Source organism: Pristiophorus japonicus, chromosome 4 (assembly GCF_044704955.1).
Source record: "Pristiophorus japonicus isolate sPriJap1 chromosome 4, sPriJap1.hap1, whole genome shotgun sequence".
NCBI classification, from domain to species: Eukaryota; Metazoa; Chordata; class Chondrichthyes; family Pristiophoridae; genus Pristiophorus; species Pristiophorus japonicus.
The window spans coordinates 166,428,716-166,447,622 of NC_091980.1; the positions used below are offsets into that span (position 1 = coordinate 166,428,716).

The following is an 18,907-nucleotide window of genomic DNA, read 5'->3' on the forward strand; positions in this document are numbered from 1 at the left end:
ACATGAGGAAAGGGACAATGACTGCCCCAATCTACCGCCTGCAGACTAAGCAAACATTCAGCCCATCAGTCTTGTGTGAGCTTGAGAACCGCTCCCAGAGGATAAAGGGGGCTGTTCTGACTTACTTGTTACCTAATCATCCACGTTTAGATAATTTCACAAGTATCTGGCAATCAATATAGTGAGAGCAATGTATCTGTACAATCCTGATGAAGCTGTGGAATAGTTTGGCAGAAAATGCTCTGTTTGAATTAACATTTTACTTTCCCCCAGAGACTCGGTTGGTAAAAATGCCACCCAATGTGAAACAGAGCCATGCAGGGCAGCAGGCACCATCTAATCCTCGGCCAGTCTTGAGTTACCTGACCTGGCACCAAGGGTGCTGCAATTGGTTTCAGCACTCACGAGAGGAGGAAAAAAGCAGCCCTGGGTTGCTATCCAGTGACTCCTGCTCAAAAGTATGGAAGTCAGGTGAAGATTGTGCTTGGCTGTGATGCCCTCCACAATCAAATAGCTTGCCATAACTCAATACCAAGGCTCATTTTTGAATAGTGGTTACTTGGCTAAGGTATTGGAAAGTGACTGGTCTCCTTAAACCCATATCCTGTGCAAAGAGTAAATACTTGTAGGACAAGAATGGGGAGAATTGGAAAACACTTACTTAGCCTTCAGGCTATTTATGGCCTTATTTAGTTGTTGCAGGTGTGGTGAGTTGTGTCAACTTGACTCAGTTGGCAGCACTCTTGTTTCTGAGTCAGAAAATTGCGAGTTCAAGCCCTACTCCAGGATCTGAGGACGGGATCTATGTGGACACTACACTGCAGTACTGAGGAGATACTCCGAGGTAAATATTAAAGATCCCGTGCTGCTGTTTGAAGAAGAGCAGGGAATTCTCTTGGTGTCTTGACCAACGTTCCTTGCCGAAATAAAAACAGATGAACCAGCCATTCATCTTCGTGCAGTTTTCAAGATGTGTGGGTGTGATCACCTATTTGGTAACACTCACTGCACTTAATTGATTGTACAGGCATCGCTTTGAGATGTTTCTGAGAGACGTGCTAAAGTCTTTTTTCTTTTGTTCTTGTATATCTCAGACGGGTAGAAGCTAAGTTTGTAAGTCAGCATCGCTGATTGGCCAAGGCCAGTGCACCCGATTCACAGTGCTCCCAAATTTCAGATGAGATATTTCCTTTCCATAGCCCCTTAATATGCATTCTGGAGGATGCCATAATTCTCAGGGACATTCAGCTCCTTTAAAACACAAAAGATTAGGGGCCTAAAATTCAGCAGAGGTTCTCCTAGTCTCCCTGACTCCACAGAGGGACTGGAAAACAGCATCAATGATTATGAGGAGTAATTATGTAAATTAGGCATGTTCTCACTAGAAAAGGGGTTAAAAAGTGATTATGATTGCTGGTTTTAAGGTTCTAAAGGGTCTAGATAATGTAGACCATTATAAGCTGCTTCACCTTGACCAGAACAGTAGAACCAGAGGATGGAGCCTGCGCTTAAAGGAGGGTAAATTCAAAACTAATCTGTAGAAACATTGGCTTTGATATTGACCATCCCCCACGATGGGCAGGAAAGGGTCGTGGAGGGGGTTAAAAATGTTAAAACAGGGAACGCGTGCCCAACCCATCATGTTCGCGCCCGTTGCTGCTTTTGCGGCAGTGGGTTTCATGGCATGTGTCCTCGAGAGGCGCAGCATTTCATTAACAGTGCAATTGGGAGCTGATTTAACTGATTAAAAAAACAGTTGCTGGCTGGGTTTCCCAGTGCTCAGGAAACTTGGCAATAAAACGGAGGTGGAGCTGCCGGCTCAGGATGGTAAGTGCCTTTGTTTCCACCCCTTGTGGGCCAGGAGGAGGAGTGCCCCAACCCCCGCCCCACCCCTCAAGGAAGCCTCATCCTCCTCTCTGCCGATTGCGGCCACTCTCACCCTCGTGCCCCGACTGCAGACCTTCCCCACCCCTCCAAGTCCCAATCTCTGGCCTTTCCAAATCCAAACTGCCGCCCTCTTCTTCCCACCCTAAGCCCCGATTGCGCCGCCCCCCCCGCCACGCCACCCCGATTGCCAGGGACTGTCCCCAAGCATACCCGACTGCAGCCTCCTGTTGCTGCTTTTCCCACCCGGCAGCCAGCCAGCCTGTCAATTTGGCCAGCTGCCAGATAGAAAATGGAAGAAAAAAATTATAATGTTAAATCTGGCAGGAGCTTCACGGCCCCAGCCTTGCCGGGTTTTGCTTCTCTTCCTGCTCCTGCATCGTTACCTCTGGTATCCAAGGATCTAACCTTGGCCCCCTCCTATTTAACATCTACATGCTGCCCCTCGGCAACATCATCAGAAAACACAGCATCAGGTTCCACTGACGACACCCAGTTCTACCTCAACACCATTTCTCTCGATCTCTCCATTCTCCCTAAATTCACAGACTGCTTGACCGACAGCAGAAACTTCCTCCAACTAAATATTGGGAAGACCGAAGCCATTGTTTTCGGACCCCGCCACAAATTCCGTTCTCTAGACACTGACCTCATCCCTGGCCCTGGCTGAGGCTGAACCAGACTGTTCACAACCTTGGTGTCATATTTGAGTCTGAAATAAGCTTCCAACCACTTATCCACGCCATAACTAAGACTACCTTTTTCCACCTCCATAACATTGCCCGACTCTGCCCCTGCCTCAGTTCATCTGCTGCTGAAACCTTCACCCATGCCTTTGTTATCTCTAGACTTGATTATTCCAACGCACACCTGGCTGGCCTCTCACATTCTATACTACGTAAACTTGAGGTCATCCAAAACTGGGCTCCCCGTGCCCTAGCTTGCACCAAGTCCCGTTCACCCATCACCAATGGCCTACATTGGTTCACGGTTAAGCAATGCGTCGATTTCAAAATTTTCATCTTTTTTTTCAAATCTCTCCATGCCCTATCTCTGTAATCTCCTCTAGCCCCCCTCCCATCCCACCGAGATATCTGCGCTCCTCTAATTCTGGCATCTTGAGCATCCCTGATTTTAATTGCTTGATCATTGTTGGCCGTGCCTTCAGCTGTCAAGGGCCTAAGCTCTGCAATTCCTTCCCTAAACCTCTCTGCCTCTCTATCTCCCTTTTCTCCTTGAAAACACTCCTTAAAACCTACCTCTTTGACCAAGCTGGTCATCTGCCCTAATTTCTTCTTTTGTGTCAAATTTTGTTTTATAACACTCCTGTGAAGCACCTTGGGACGTTTTGCTACATTAAAGGCACTACATAAATGTAAGTTGTTGTTGCATTTCCCATCACTCCCCCGCACCCTCCCTGTAAATATCAAGACCATTATTTTAGTGAGAAAGCAGTAAATATACTGAACAGGCTCTCTAGAGAGATGATGGAGACAGTTCATATTGATTCATTCAAATACAAAGAGATAGATTTCTTCAGAAAATAACATTTTGGGATCCAGTATATGAGTAATTTGAGACATGACATGTGGTAAGTATAGCAGGCTTGGGAGGAACAGATGACTTTGGACCTCTGGTTCCCAATGTTCTCCATCACTAGGGTTTTCCTCATGGCATGTCTGGGTCTGTTGCAGATTAATTGACAGTGATTGGTGACTATGATTGGTCAACAACTGCATTATCATTGTATCATGTGACTTCCAGGATGGCAGAAGGTGAACTCGATGGACCTTGGTCTTTTTACAGCTAGCAATTCATATGTTCCTATAACCTGGGCAATGCAAAAGGCGCAGGAGACTGGAAGAACCCCTGCAGAATCTCAGAGGTTCTGCAGGGGTTTTTCCAGTTTTAAAATGCTGCTGTGCTTGTTGCAACTGGCTGACGAACTGACAATATTCAGTCTGGTTGACGATGAAAACAAGGGAAAATGTAATGGCTGGCGAGGATCATACATTTGAATGCATGAATGAATCATTAAAAAACCATGCGATTCGAATAAACAACAACAACTTGCATTTATATGATGTCTTTAACATACTAAAATGTCCCAGTGCGCTAAACAGGAGCAGTATCAAACAAAATGAGTCACTGAGCACGTAAGGGGACCAAAAGCTTTGTCAACGGGGTAGGTTTTAAGGAGTGTTTTAAAGGAGGAGAGAGAGGCACAGAGGTTTAAGAAAGGAATAGCACAGCTTAGGGTCGAGACAGCTGAAGGCATGAAAATTGGGAATGCACAAGAGACCACAGTTGGAGGAGCGCAGGGCTGGATGAGATTAAAGATAAGGGCGAGACCATGGAAGGACTTGAAAACAAGGAGCCTGCACCACCATTCAATAAGAGCATGGCTGATCACTCCCTCAGTACCCCTTTCCTGCTTTCTCTCCATACCCCTTGATCCCCTTAGCCATAAGGGCCATATCTAACTCCCTCTTGAATATATCCAATGAACTGGCATCAACAACTCACTGTGGCGGGGAATTCCACAGGTTAACAACTCTCTGAGTGAAGAAGTTTCTCCTCATCTCAGTCCTAAATGGCCTACCCCTTATCCTAACACTATGTCCCCTGGTTCTAGACTTCCCTAACTTCGGGAACATTCTTCCCGCATCTAACCTGTCCAGTCCTGTCAGAATCTTATACGTTTCTATGAGATCCCCTTTCATCCTTTTAAACTCCAGTGAATAAAGGCCCAGTTGATCCAGTCTCTCCTCATATGACAGTCCAGACATCCCTGGAATTAGTCTGGTGAACCTTCGCTGCACTCCCTAAATAGCAAGAACGTCCTTCCTCAGATTAGGAGACCGAAACTGAACACAATATTCTAGGTGAGGCCTCACTAAGGCCCTGTAAAACTGCAGTAAAACTTCCCTGCTCCTATACTCAAATCCCCTAGCTATGAAGGCCAACATACCATTTGCCTTCTTCACCATCTGCTGTACATGCATGCCAACCTTCAATGACTGATGAACCATGACACCCAGGTCTCATTGCACCTCCCCTTTTCCTAATCTGTTGCCATTCAGATAATATTCTGCCTTCGTGTTTTTGCCCCCAAAATGGATAACCTCACATTTATCCACATTATACTGCATCTGCCATGCATTTGTCCACTCACCTAACCTGTCCAAGTCACCCTGCAGCCTCTTAGCGTCCCCCTCACAGCTCACACCACCACCCAGTTTAATGTCATCTGCAAACTTGGAAATATTACACTCAATTCCTTCATCTAAATCGTTAATGCATATTGTAAATAGCTGGGGTCCCAGCACTGAGCCCTGCGGCACTCCACTAGTCACTGCCTGCCATTCTGAAAAGGATCCGTTTATCCCAGCTCTCTGCTTCCTGTCTGCCAACCAGTTCTCTATCCACGTCAGTACATTACCCCCAATACCATGCGCTTTGATTTTGCACAACAATCTCTTGTGTGGGACCTTGTCAAAAGCCTTTTGAAAGTCCAAATATACCACATCCACTGGTTCTCCCTTGTCCACTTTGCTAGTTACATCCTCAAAGAATTCCAGAAGATTCGTCAAGCATGATTTCCCTTTCATAAATCCATGCTGATTTGGACCGATCCTGTCACTGCTTTCCAAATGAGGTGGGAGGCCGGGTAGGAGAGCATTGAAATAATCGAGCCGAGAGGTAAATATGGAACGTTTGAGGCTTTCGTCAGCAGATGAGCTGAGGCAGGGATGGAGTCGGGTGATGTTATGGAGGTGAAAATAAACAGTTTTGGTGATGGAGTTGGAAGCTCATTTCAGGATCGAATAGAATGCCATGGTTGCCAATGATCTGGTTCAACCTCAGACAGTGGCCAGGGAGACAGATGCAGTTGGTGGCTAGGGAACAGAAGACAACGGCTTCGGTTTTCCCAATATTTCGTTGGATGTCAAGAATGATGACGAAGGATAGTTTACCACAGTCACATAGGATGTCATATGTGACTTTGATAAGGGCCGTTTCAATGTTGTGGTTAGGACGGAAACCTGATTGGAGGGGTTCAAGTATGGAGTTTTGGGAAAGATGGGAACAGATCTGGGAGGCAACAATACATTAAAGGACTTTGGAGAGAAAGGAAATAAACAGGAGGCAATGAGCTATTCTGTAAGCATCCTCTGCTCTTCTAACTCCATGTTCCCCGTTGTCTAAGCTCCCTCAACAGCAGCTGCTCTTTCAATCACTGTGCCACACCCTCTCAAACTCACCCCAGCACATCTACCTTGTCATCTACTTTCAAGCCGTAAAAATTTTCCTTAAGGCCCTTCTCTTTGGCCTTGTTATTACACCCCCATCTTCCCTCATCACCTTCTGTTTAGCACACACTCTTTGTTCAAAACGCTCAGAACTGCCTTTCCAAATGTTAGAAACACAACAGAAAAAAGCAAGTTCTTGTTGTCGGAAATTGTGGCTCTCTGAGGAAGCTGCTGTTCTAGCATTGGTGACACTTTCAACCAGAGAGCGTGTTGTTCCTGTAGTGTCGGACTTCTTACCACATCGGTGACAGGATTTAAAGAATCCACTATTAAAAAGTCAGCCACAAACTGGGCACATCCATCCCAGTTGTACAGTTCCTCGTGATGTAGCAACGTTGGGCGCAGAGTGGTGCTTACAAACTTCTGTTAACAAAAAAAGAAAATGAACTTTTTAGCAAACCCGCATTATTTTTTATTACAAACAAATTAGAATTGTACTCATTCATTCTCACTTATACTGGCTGGTTTATGATTTGTGCTCCTTCCATACTATCGGCATGTACACCATACACTGAGAGACTGTCACAATGGGCCTCAGACCAGCAAAGTACAGAGAGTTCTGCCCACCCACAACCAGAGAACTGAGGTCACCCTGGGCAAAGAATACAGCCTATTCATGGCTACAGAGATTTCAGTCCACTCCTGGCCAAAGAGTTCAGTTCATCCATGGCAGAGAGTTCAACCCACATGAGCACAGTCTGCCCGAGGCCACAGGGATCAGTCTACACATGGCCAGAAATCTCAAACTCCTCATTTACCACAGAGTTTAGCTGATCTGTGAGCACCCAGCTCAGTCTGCCCCGGTCAGTGAGTTCAGCCTGTACTCCATGTCATTGTAGCCAGCAGTGGCACCTCCTTGATATTACAGCACTTCAGAGGCAGTCAGTGCCCGCTGGAAGGAGCACTTCGAAGATCTCCTTAACCGAGACTCTGGCTTTGACGTGAGGGTCCTCGACTCCATCCCGCAGCATCCCACCCGCCACCATCCCAGCACAACCCCAACGTGGCACGAGGTAGGAAAGGCCATCCGACAACTGCAGAACAACAAGGCATCAAGAGCAGATGGAATCCCTGCCGAAGCAATAAAACATGGCGGAGAAGCACTATTGGCGCGAATTCATGAACTCATTTTTCTTATCTGGAAGGAGGAGAGCATACCAGGAGATCTCAGAGATGCCGTAATCATGACCATCTTCAAGAAGGGTGACAAGTTCGACTGCGGTAACTATAGAGGAGTCTCCCTGCAGTCGTTCACAGGGTAAGTCTTCGCCTTCTCCCTGTGGCTGAAGAGCTTCTCCCAGAGTCGCAATGCGGATTCCGCCCATAAGGGGCAGAATGGACATGATCTTCACCGCGAGGCAAATAGAGGACAAATGCAGGGAATAGCACCAATCCTTGTACGTGGCCTACTTTGAACTCACAAAGGCCTTTGACACTGTCAACTGTGAGGGATTATGGAGCGTCCTCCTCCGATTCAGCTGCCCTGAAAAGTTTGTCACCATTCTCCACCTGCTCCACAATGACATGCAAGTTGTGATCCTGACCAACGGATCCACCACAGAGCCATTCCACGTTCAGACCGGGGTCAAGCAGGGTTGCATCATCACACCAACGCTCTTCTCGATCTTCCTTGCTGCAATGCTCCATCTCACCCTCTGCAAGCTCCCCGCTGGAATGGAGCTAAATTACAGGACAAAAGGGAATCTGTTCAACCTCCGCTGCCTCCAGGCCAGATCCAAGGTCATCCCATCCTCCATCATTGAACTACAGTATGCGTCTGCGCATACTCGGAGGCCGAACTCAAAGCCATCGTCAACATCTTCACCGAGGCATATGAGAGCAATGGGCCTTACACTAAACATCCGTAAAACAAAGATCCTCTGCCAACCTGGCCCCGCCACACAGCACTGCCCACCCCTCTGCCCACCGACCGTTATCAAAATGTATGACGAGGCCTTGGACAACGTGAACCATTTTCCATACCTAATGTCAACAAGGGCAGACATCAACGATGAGGTCCAACACTGCTTTCAGTGTGCCTGTGCAGCCTTCGGTTGCCTGCGGAAGAGTGTGTTTGAAGACCAGGATCTCAAACCTGCCACCAAGCTCATGGTCTACAGAGCAGTAGAAAACAGGGAATTATAGACCGGTCAGCCTGACATCGGTAGTGGGTAAAATGATGGAATCAATTATTAAGGATGTCATAGCAGCGCATTTGGAAAGAGGTGACATGATAGGTCCAAGTCAGCATGGATTTGTGAAAGGGAAATCATGCTTGACAAATCTTCTGGAATTTTTTGAGGATGTTTCCAGTAGAGTGGATAAGGGAGAACCAGTTGATGTGGTATATTTGGACTTTCAGAAGGCGTTCGACAAGGTCCCACACAAGAGATTGATGTGCAAAGTTAGAGCACATGGGATTGGGGGTAGTGTACTGACATGGATTGAGAACTGGTTGTCAGACAGGAAGCAAAGAGTAGGAGTAAATGGGTACTTTTCAGAATGGCAGGCAGTGACTAGTGGGGTACCGCAAGGTTCTGTGCTGGGGCCCCAGCTGTTTACACTGTACATTAATGATTTAGATGAGGGGATTAAATGTAGTATCTCCAAATTTGCGGATGACACTAAGTTGGGTGGCAGTGTGAGCTGCGAGGAGGATGCTGTGAGGCTGCAGAGCGACTTGGATAGGTTAGGTGAGTGGGCAAATGCATGGCAGATGAAGTATAATGTGGATAAATGTGAGGTTATCCACTTTGGTGGTAAAAACAGAGAGACAGACTATTATCTGAATGGTGACAGATTAGGAAAAGGGGAGGTGCAAAGAGACCTGGGTGTCATGGTACATCAGTCATTGAAGGTTGGCATGCAGGTGCAGCAGGCAGTTAAGAAAGCAAATGGCATGTTGGCCTTCATAGCAAGGGGATTTGAGTACAGGGGCAGGGAGGTGTTGCTACAGTTGTACAGGGCCTTGGTGAGGCCACACCTGGAGTATTGTGTACAGTTTTGGTCTCCTAACCTGAGGAAGGACATTCTTGCTATTGAGGGAGTGCAGCGAAGGTTCACCAGACTGATTCCTGGGATGGCGGGACTGACCTATCAAGAAAGACTGGATCAACTGGGCTTGTATTCACTGGAGTTCAGAAGAATGAGAGGGGACCACATAGAAACATATAAAATTCTGACGGGGTTAGACAGGTTAGATGCAGGAAGAATGTTCCCAATGTTGGGGAAGTCTAGAACCAGAGGTCACAGTCTAAGGATAAGGGGTAAGCCATTTAGGACCGAGATGCGGAGGAACTTCTTCACCCAGAGAGTGGTGAACCTGTGGAATTCTCTACCACAGAAAGTTGTTGAGGCCAATTCACTAAATATATTCAAAAAGGAGTTAGATGAGGTCCTTACTACTAGGGGGATCAAGGGGTATGGCGAGAAAGCAGGAATGGGGTACTGAAGTTGAATGTTCAGCCATGAACTCATTGAATGGCGGTGCAGGCTAGAAGGGCCTACTCCTGCACCTATTTTCTATGTTTCTATGTTTCTATGTTTCTATGATACCTGCTATCCTATATGGCTCATAGACATGGCCTATATACAGCAGGCACCTCAAAACACTGGAGAAGTACCACCAACGCTGCCGCTGCAAGATCCTGCAAATCCATTGGCAGGATAGGTGCACCAACGTCAGTATTCTCGCTCAGTCCAATATCCCCAGCATCGAAGCATTGGCCACGCTCAATCAGCTCTGCTGGATGAGCCACATCGTCCGCATGCCTGACACGAGACTCCCAAAACAAGTGCTCTACTCGAAGCTCCGACATAGCCAGCGAGCCCCAGGTGGGCAGAGGAAACACTTCAAGGACATCCTCAAAGCCTCCTTGAAAAAATGTAACATCCCCACCGAAACCTGGGAATCCCTGGCCCAAGACAGCCCAACGTGGAGGAAAAGCATCCGGGAGGGCGCTGAACACCTTGAGTCTCTTCGCCGAGAGCAAGCTGAAGTCAAGTGTTAGCAGTGGAAGGAGCGTGTGGCAACCCAGGCACCCCATCCACCCGTTCCTCCAACCACTGTCTGCCCACCTGTGACAGAGACTGTAGGTCCCGCATTGGACTCTTCAATCACCTGAGAACTCATTTTTAATGTGAAAGCAAATCATCCTCGACTCCGAGGGATTGCCTATGATGATGATATTCTCAGCTTTAAAAATGGTAAGGGATACACATTAAATACATAATAGGTAAAAGAATGTACAAAAAATAAATTCATTTACAGTTTTCACAGAATAATGGACAAAGTTGCAGAATTCGATCCCTTAAGCAATGTTGAAAATCATAGAATCATCGAGCAAAGAAAGGGGGCCATTCATTCCATCATGCCTGTGCTGGATCTTTTAAAGAGCTATCCAACTAGTCGCACTCCACTGCTCTTTCCCCATAGTCCTGCATTCTTTCCCCCTTAAAGAATTTAACCGATTTTGAAAGTTACTATTGAATCTGCTTCTACCACCCTTTCAGGCAGTGCATTCCGAATTATAACAACTCGCTGCGTAAAAATAATTCTACTCATCTCCCCTCTGGTTCTTTTGCCAATTACATTAAATTTGTGTCCTCTGGTTACATCTATCAGTGGAAACAATTTCTCTATTTACTCAGTTAAAACCCCTCCATTCTAGGAGCAAAATCCTAGAATGCCAACAATAAAAACAAAATTTATCTTCTCCAGTCAATGCAATTCAGAGGCCTAAACATTAATCTCTGCATGGCATGAATATCCCTAGGGGCTGGATTTTAAGCTTTTGTGTTTTTGGGACAATAATGGCAGCGGGGCGTGAAAGTTAGTGGCCGGGAATAGTTTGCACCTCAGTTGATAAGCTTGGGCAGCTGGGCCCTGTGACGGGGGGGCGCAGTACTGAGGGAGGCGTAGTACACCTCTCTTGGGTGCTAGGATGGGAAACTCTGATCTAAAGAGCTGGTCCGGGAGCGCTCCAATAAACGTCTGGGGGAGGAGGAAACTTAAAAAACCCCACAAAAACATTAACAAAACATTGCCCACGCTAACAAAAATTAATAGAAAAAACAATCACACTAACCTCAGGAGTCCATTACTCAGCTCTTCGCCAATAGGATGGTTGGACCGCCCTGATTTCCCAGGCGGTCATTGTGGGGTGTGCTTTTGAGTGGACGGGTCGGGCAGGAGCCCAAACTCGCGACGGGGTCGCAACCAGGACCGTTGCTCACCGGCGCAGATCTTCCTGCTCCATGCCACCGCAAAACCGGACCCGAGGATCGCTGCGGGGCGCTGGAGGCTGACCACCCGACCAAAACATCTCACCGCCACCATTGCCGCCGCTCTGCGGCAACAAACGGAGCGGAGAAGAGCGGAAAATCCATAGTGTTGTCATACAGCGCAACCTCCGACTCACCGTGAGTGTTTGAGTGGCCTGTCTGTATAATTAATTCTAAAATGTAAAGTGGACATTCAAAGACAAACTGAAGGCCATTTTTCCACTTTCCTTTAGTGTCTTATGACATGAAGGTATCAGTTAGTTAGGTTATCAATCCATTTTCATCATCAGTAAGATAAGCATCAGAAAGCAAGGAATGATCCCACTCCCTGACCTGTCCAAATCCTGCCTACCTCCCAGTCTGGCTTTGACTTGGGAGAAGCTGGAATACACCCTCAGTAAGCAGTTGCAGACGATTCTGTCAACATGGTAATGCATAATAATACAGAAATCGATGGTCAGCATACATGATGAAATGCTACATTATTTGTTAATCATTATTTTTAATTTCACGACTGGTTCAACGGGTAAATGCAGCACTCTGTGAGTTATTCAGCCGCGTGAAAAGGTCCCAGGTTTAATCCAGGATCTGTGCTGAATTACTTGATCTCAGCACTACAAGCCTCAGTGTCTCTTGCCTAGGAAAGAAACAAAGCTCAACCAGAGTTTCCGTTGATGAGCTCTATCAAGAGACCCCTAATGGATAGTATGTGTGGATGAAACATAATGACAGTATGGAACTCTGTGGTGATGCTCCCCACGGACAAATGTTCAGATAACACTCACCGCATTGACGTGCACATGCAGCATGGACACTTGGGTGAGCACCTATGGAACTGTGTATGTGGAGGAGTCAGTGCTTTCAGGAGAAGAGGGAACGAAATTGAACAATGCAAAAGTTTGGCTGTTCTCTTGTTAGGAAAAAAGAAAGCAAGAATGTATTATCTATCAGTCTATCCATTCTTTGTTTCTTGCCATTGGTACTCAGGAAAATAAATACCTGAACTCGACATTCATTGAGTGGGCTAAGAAGCAGAGGCTTTCTGTCCGGGTATAGGTATATGTACTGTCGTCTAAAATTTTCAGCATATTGCAGCATGGTCTCTTCCTTAGCAGTGTTTGCCTGATAAGTTGATGGGGAATTCAAGTCGCCCATCTCTGACGTGAGTAATTGCCTATATCAGGAAAACATAAGAAAGAAAGAAATTGCATTAATATAGCGTCTTTCACATCCTCAGAATGCCCAAAAGTACTTTATAACCAGTGAACGCAGCGGCAAGGTCGTACAAACAGCAATGATATAATGAGCAGTTAACCTGTTTTCATGATGTTGGTTGAGAGATAAATATTGGCCTTGACACCGGGAGAACTCTCTGTTCTGTTCTTTGAATAGTGCCGTCACTGCCATGGGATCTTATACATCCACCTAAGAGTGCAGACGGGACCTCAGCTTAACGTCTCATCCAGAAGACGGCACCTCCAACAGTGCAGCACTCTCTCAGTACTGCACTAGGAGTGTCAGCTTAGATTATGTGCTCAAGTCTTGAGAGTGGGGCTTAAATCCACAACTTTCTAATGCAGAAGTGAGAGTGCTACCGCTGGGCCAAGGCTGACAGCAAGGACAGATATGCTCAAGAAAGATAATGATGGTGAAGAGAGAAATAATAACTTAGACCAAAGCATTGTAAAGGTAGTTCTGAAGAAGGGTCAGCGACCTGAAACGTACATCTGTTTCTCTCTCCACAGATGCTGCCTGACCTGCTGAAATTTCCAGCATTTTCTGTTTTTATTTCAGATTCCAGCATCTGCAGTATTTTACTTTTGCATTGTAAAGGTAGTGTTTAGCTCAGCCATACAGACCAGAAGACTTCAGAGATGACCTGAGCTGCGTTAGCTGACCTAAGGTGTTTTTTTTCTCATTTTTTTCTTGGGATGTGGGTGTGGCGTGGAAGAAGAGGTGCTTCAATTGGCTTCAGTGTCATTATCTAAGGAGGAGATAATTTGTCGAGGGTTCCCATCCCTGATTGTTATTGATTGACCCCCTATGAATAGCATTGGGGCCAGGCTGTGGTATCCTACAGCTTCAAATCTCAAACATATAAAGCGGCCACTGGGCAAGATACCAATGGGCTGCTGGCACTGGCAGAACATTATTCCAGCATGAATTACTGCTTTGATGAGAGAAGGGGAGAAGACTGGGAGGGAAAGAACGTTAAAAATAGACCATCGTAATTACATTTCAGCCTTCTGATCACCATCAGTATCAGGATCAATTCCATTGGTGCCAAGCGCTCTCTGATACCTTGCCCAAATTGCCATTCTTCAAGCATGAGCCTATACAGTATTTACAGTATATACAGGTACATTATCCTACAACAACAATAATAACTTGTATTATTTATATAGCACCTTTAACATAGTGAAACGTCCCAAGGTCCTTCACAGGAGTATTATGAGATTTTATAAAAATAATTTGACCACATGAGTAGAAATTAGTGCAGGGCTTGATCAAAGAAGTAGGTTTTAAGGAGCGTCTTGAAGGAAGAAAGAGAGGTAGAGAGACAAAGTGGTTTAGGCAGGGAGTTCCAGAGCTTGGGGCCTAGGCAATAGAAGGCACAACCACCAATGGTCGAGTGATTATAATCAGGGATACTCAAGAGGGCAGAATTAGAGGAGCGCAGACATCTCGGGGGGTTGTGCAGCTGGAGGAGATTACACAGGTAGGGAGGGGCAAAGCCATGAAGGGATTTGAAAATAAGGCTGAGAATTTTGAAATCGAGGCAGTGTTTAACTGGAAGCCAATGTGGGTGAGCGAGACTTTGTGCAAGTTAGGACTACCGTGGGAAGCATTGAAGCCAAGTTCAATCCTGACCTCACTCAAAATCCAAAAATTTTTTGAGAAGGAAAGCCATCAGGAATTCTGGCTGATTTTTCTGCCCCTAACACGGGGGGAAGAAGAAGAATGGAAGAGCTATAGTGGTAGGAGATTCAATAGTCAGGGGAGCAGACAGGCGTTTCTGCAGCCGGAGACGTGACTCCAGGATGGTATGTTGCCTCCCTGGTGCCAGGGTCAAGGATGTCACTGAGCTGCTGCATGACATTCTTGGGGGAGAGGGTGAACAGCCAGAGGTCGTGGTCCATATCGGGACCAATGACAGGTAGAAAGAGGGATGAGGTCCTGCAGGCAGAGTTTAGGGAGCTAGGAGTGAGATTAAAAAAGCAGGACCTCAAAGGTAGTAATCTCTGGATTACTCCTGGTGCCACAAGCTAGTGAGTACAGAAATAGGAAGATAGAGCAGATAAACGCGTGGCTAGAGAGATGGTACAGGAGGGAGGGCTTTAGATTCCTGAGGCATTGAGATCGCTTCTGGAGGAGGTGGGACCTGTACAAGCCGGATGGGTTGCACCTCAACAGAGCCGGGACCAATATCCTCGTGGGCGGCGGGGGGAGTTGCTAGTGGTGTTGGGGAGGGTTTAAACTAGCTTGGCAGGGGGATGGGGACCTGAGAATAGATTCAGTAGGGAGAATTGGAAAGCAAGAATGTAGAAAGAGAGTTTGAAGGACAGAGGAAACAAGGGCTAGAAAGTAGTCATCAAGGAGGTCTGGCTGTACTAAATGGTATATACTTCAATGCAAGGAGTATGGCGAATAAGGCAGATGAACTGAGAGCACAGGTAGACACGTGGGAGTATGATATTATAGCTATTACAGAGACATGGCTAAAAGAGGGGCAGGTATGGCAGCTCAACAGTCCTGGTTACAGGAATTTCAGACGGGATAGAGAGGGGGGTAAAAAGGGAGGGGGGGATTGCAGTATTGATTAAAGAAACTATTACAACTGTGAGGAGGGATGATATGTTAGAGGGATCATCAAACGAGGCCATATGGGTCGAACTGAAAAAGAAAAAAGGGATGATTACACAGCTGAGTGTGTACTATAGATCCCCAAACAGTGAGAGTGAGATAGAAGAGCAAATATGTTGGCAAATTTCTGAGAAGTGCAAAACTAGAGGGGAGTAATAGTACGGGATTTCAACTACCCTAATATTAACTCGGACAAAATTAGTGTGAAGGGTATAGAAGGTGCAGAATTCCTAAAATGCATTCAAGAGAACTTTTTTAGCCAGTATGTAGCAAGCCCAACACGGGAGGGGGCGGTTCTGGATTTAGTTTTCGGGAATGAAGCTGGGTAGGTGGAAGGAATATCAGTGGGAGAGCATTTAGGTGCTAGTGGCCTAAATCAGTTAGATTTAAGGTAGTTATGGGAAAGGACAAGGACAGACCAGGAATAAAAGTTCTAAATTGGGGAAAAGCCAACTTTGTTAAGCTGAGAGGTGATTTAGCCATAGTGGACTGGAAACAGCTACTTGAAGGTAAATCAGTGTCAGAGCAGTGGGAGGCATTCAAGGAAGAAAAAGGGTGGGACTAACAAATCGAGAGCCCCCTGGATGTCTAGGGACATACAGGGTAGGATAAAGAAAAAAAGGGAAGCTTATGACAGATACTGAGGGCTATATGCTACAGAATCTCAAGAGGAGTATAGAAAGTCCAGGATAAAATTAAAAGGGATATTAGGAAAGCAAACAAAGAGCATGAAAAATTCTTGACAAGTAAAATCAAGGAAAACCCAAAGATGTTTTATAAATATATTAAGAGCAAGAGGATAACTAAAGAAATGGTAGGGCCTATTAGAGACCATGAGGGTAATCTGTGTGTGGAGGCGGAAGATGTGGGTATGGTTCTTAGTGAATACTTTGTGTCTGTTTTCATAAAAGAGAGGGGTGATGCAGACACTGCTATCGAGGAGGAGGAGTGTGAAACATAGTTGAGAGAGGAGTTATTAAAGGGTTTAGCAGCTTTGCGGTGGATAAGTCCCCAGGCCCAGATGAAATGTATCCCAGGCTGTTAAGCGAAGTAAAAGAGGAAATAGTAGAGGCTCTGACTATCATTTTCCAATCCTCTCTGGCTTCAGGTATGGTGCCAGAGGACTGGAGGATAGCTAATGTGGTACCTTTGTTTAAGAAGGAAGAAAGGGATAGACTGAGTAATTACAGGCCAGTCAGCCTAACCTCAGTAGTGGGAAAATTATTGGAAAAAATGCTGAAGGACAGGATAAATCTACATTTAGAAAGACACAGATTAATCAGGGACAGTCAGCGTGGATTTGTTAAGGGAAGGTCGTGTCTGACTAACTTGATTGAATTTTTTGAGGAGGTAACCAGGAGGATCGATGAGGGCAGTGAGTATGATGTAATGTATATGGATTTCAGCAAAGCTTTTGATAAGGTCCCACATGGCAGACTGGTCACGAAAGTAAAAGCCCGTGGAATCCAGGGCAAAGTGGAAAGTTGGATCCAAAATTGGCTCAGAGGCAGGAAGCAAATGGTTGATGGATGTTTTTGTGACTGGAAGGATGTTTCCAGTGGGGATCTGCATGGCTCAGTACTAGGTCCCTTGCTTTTTGTGGTATACATCAATGATCTAGACTTGAATATAGGGGGTATGATTAAGAAGTTTGCAGATGATACAAAAATAGGCTGTGTGGTTGATAATGAAGAAGAAAGCTGCGGACTGCAGGAAGATATCAATCAACTGATCAGGTGGGCAGAACAGTGGCAAATGGAATTTAATCTGGAGAAGTATGAGGTGATGCATTTGGGGAAGGCTAACAAGGCAAGGGAATACACATTAAACGGTAGGACACTGAGAAGTGTAGAGGAACAAAGGGACCTTGGAGTGCATGTCCACAGATCCCTAAAGGTAGCAGGCCAGGTCGATAAGGTTGTTAAGAAGGCATACGGAATGCTTACCTTTATTAGCCGAGGCATAGAATATAAGAGCATGGGGGGTTATGCTTGAACTGTATAAATACTGGTTCGGCCACAGCTAGAGTACTGCGTGCAGTTCTGGTCACCGCATTACAGGAAGGATGTGGTTACACTGGAGAGGGTACAGAGGTGATTTACGAGGATGTTGCCAGGAGTGAAGAATCTTAGCTATGAGGACAGATTGGGTTTGTTTTTCTTGGAACAGAGGAGGCTGAGGGGAGACTTCATTGAGGTTTATAAAATTATGAGGGGCCTAGATATAGTGGATAGAAAGGGCCTATTTCCCTTAGAAGAGGGGTCAACAACCAGGGGGCATAAATTTAAAGTAATTGGTAGAAGGTTTAGAGGGGATTTGAGGGGAAATTTCTTCACACAGAGGGTTTGGGGGTCTGGAACTCACTGCCTGAAAGGGTGGTAGAGGCAGAAACCCTCACCACAGGTAAAAAGTACTTGGATGTGCACTTGAAGTGCCGTAACCTACAGGGCTACGGACCAAGAGCTGGAAAGTGGGATTACGCTGGATAGCCTCTTGTTGGCTGGCACAGAAACAATGGGCCCAAGTTTCGGCCTCAGTTGCTCTTGATTTTTTGGAGCAACTGGTGTAGAACGGAGAATCTTAGAAATTCTAATTCTCGGCATTTAGTTTGCTCCAGTTCCAGTCAGTTAGAACAGTTTCACTTTGGAACAGAATTTTTTTTTCAAAAGGGGGCTGTCCGGCCACTTACGCCTGATTTCAAAGTTTCGGCAGTGAAAACTTACTCCAAACTAACTTAGAATGGAGTAAGTGAAGATTTTTGTACGCTCGAAAAAACCTTGTCTACACTTTACAAAATCAGGCGTAGGTTACAAATCAGGCGTAGGGAATTGGGGGGGGTGGGGTTTAAAGGGAAGTTTACAAACATTAAACACTTCAGTTTTACAAATAAAGAGCCATCATCAATAATAAATGATAAAAACATCAATAAATCAACCAATAAATCAATCAAAAAAAAATTATAATTTTTTTTTTTAAATCAATAAATAAAACATTTTCTACTTACCGACTGCAGCACCGGGAGCCCTCCAACAGCGTGCTGGGATTCCACCACCCCCCACCCCCCACCCCCCCTCCAGTGTGTCTCGTCTCTGTCAGTGTCTCTATCTCTCTGTCTGTCTGTCTGTGTGTGTCTCTCACTGTCTGTCAGTGTCTGTGTTTCTGACAGCGAGGGGAGGGGGAGGGGGGGGGTAGAGGGAGAGAGGGGGACAGGGGGAGGGGAGGGAGGGAGGCAGAGGGAGAGGGAGGGAAGGGGGAAGGATGGGGAGAAGGGGGAGGGAAGGGGGAGAAGGGGGAGGGATGGGGGAGAAGAGGGAGGGAAGAGGGAGAAGGGGGAGGGAAGGGGGAGGGATGGGGGAGAAGGGGGAGGGAAGGGGGAGAAGGGGGAGGGAAGGGGGAGAAGGGGAGGGGGGAGGGGAGGGGGGGAGAGAAGGAGGAGAGAAGGGGGAGGAGAAGGGGGAGAGGAGAAGGAGACGGGGAAGGGGGGAGGAGGAGGAGGGGAAGGGAGAGGAGAAGGGGAAGGGGGAGAGGGGAAGGGGGGAGGAGAAGGGGAAAGGGGGGGGAGG

The 18,907-nt window shown here is 46.3% G+C and overlaps 1 protein-coding gene across 4 annotated transcripts in view; it reads right to left on the reverse strand.

The window, feature by feature from the left end:
• ccdc135 (coiled-coil domain containing 135) overlaps positions 1-18,907 on the reverse strand; it is a 284,493-nt gene that overhangs the window by 184,683 nt on the left and 80,903 nt on the right. For all 4 annotated transcript variants that reach the window (XM_070878800.1, XM_070878803.1, XM_070878802.1 and 1 more), the window contains exons 3-4: positions 12,480-12,654; positions 6,435-6,560 (exon numbers count right to left, since the gene is read on the reverse strand). In XM_070878800.1, coding sequence (XP_070734901.1) covers positions 6,435-6,560; positions 12,480-12,654 — 301 coding nt within the window. The remainder of the gene's footprint in view (positions 1-6,434; positions 6,561-12,479; positions 12,655-18,907) is intronic.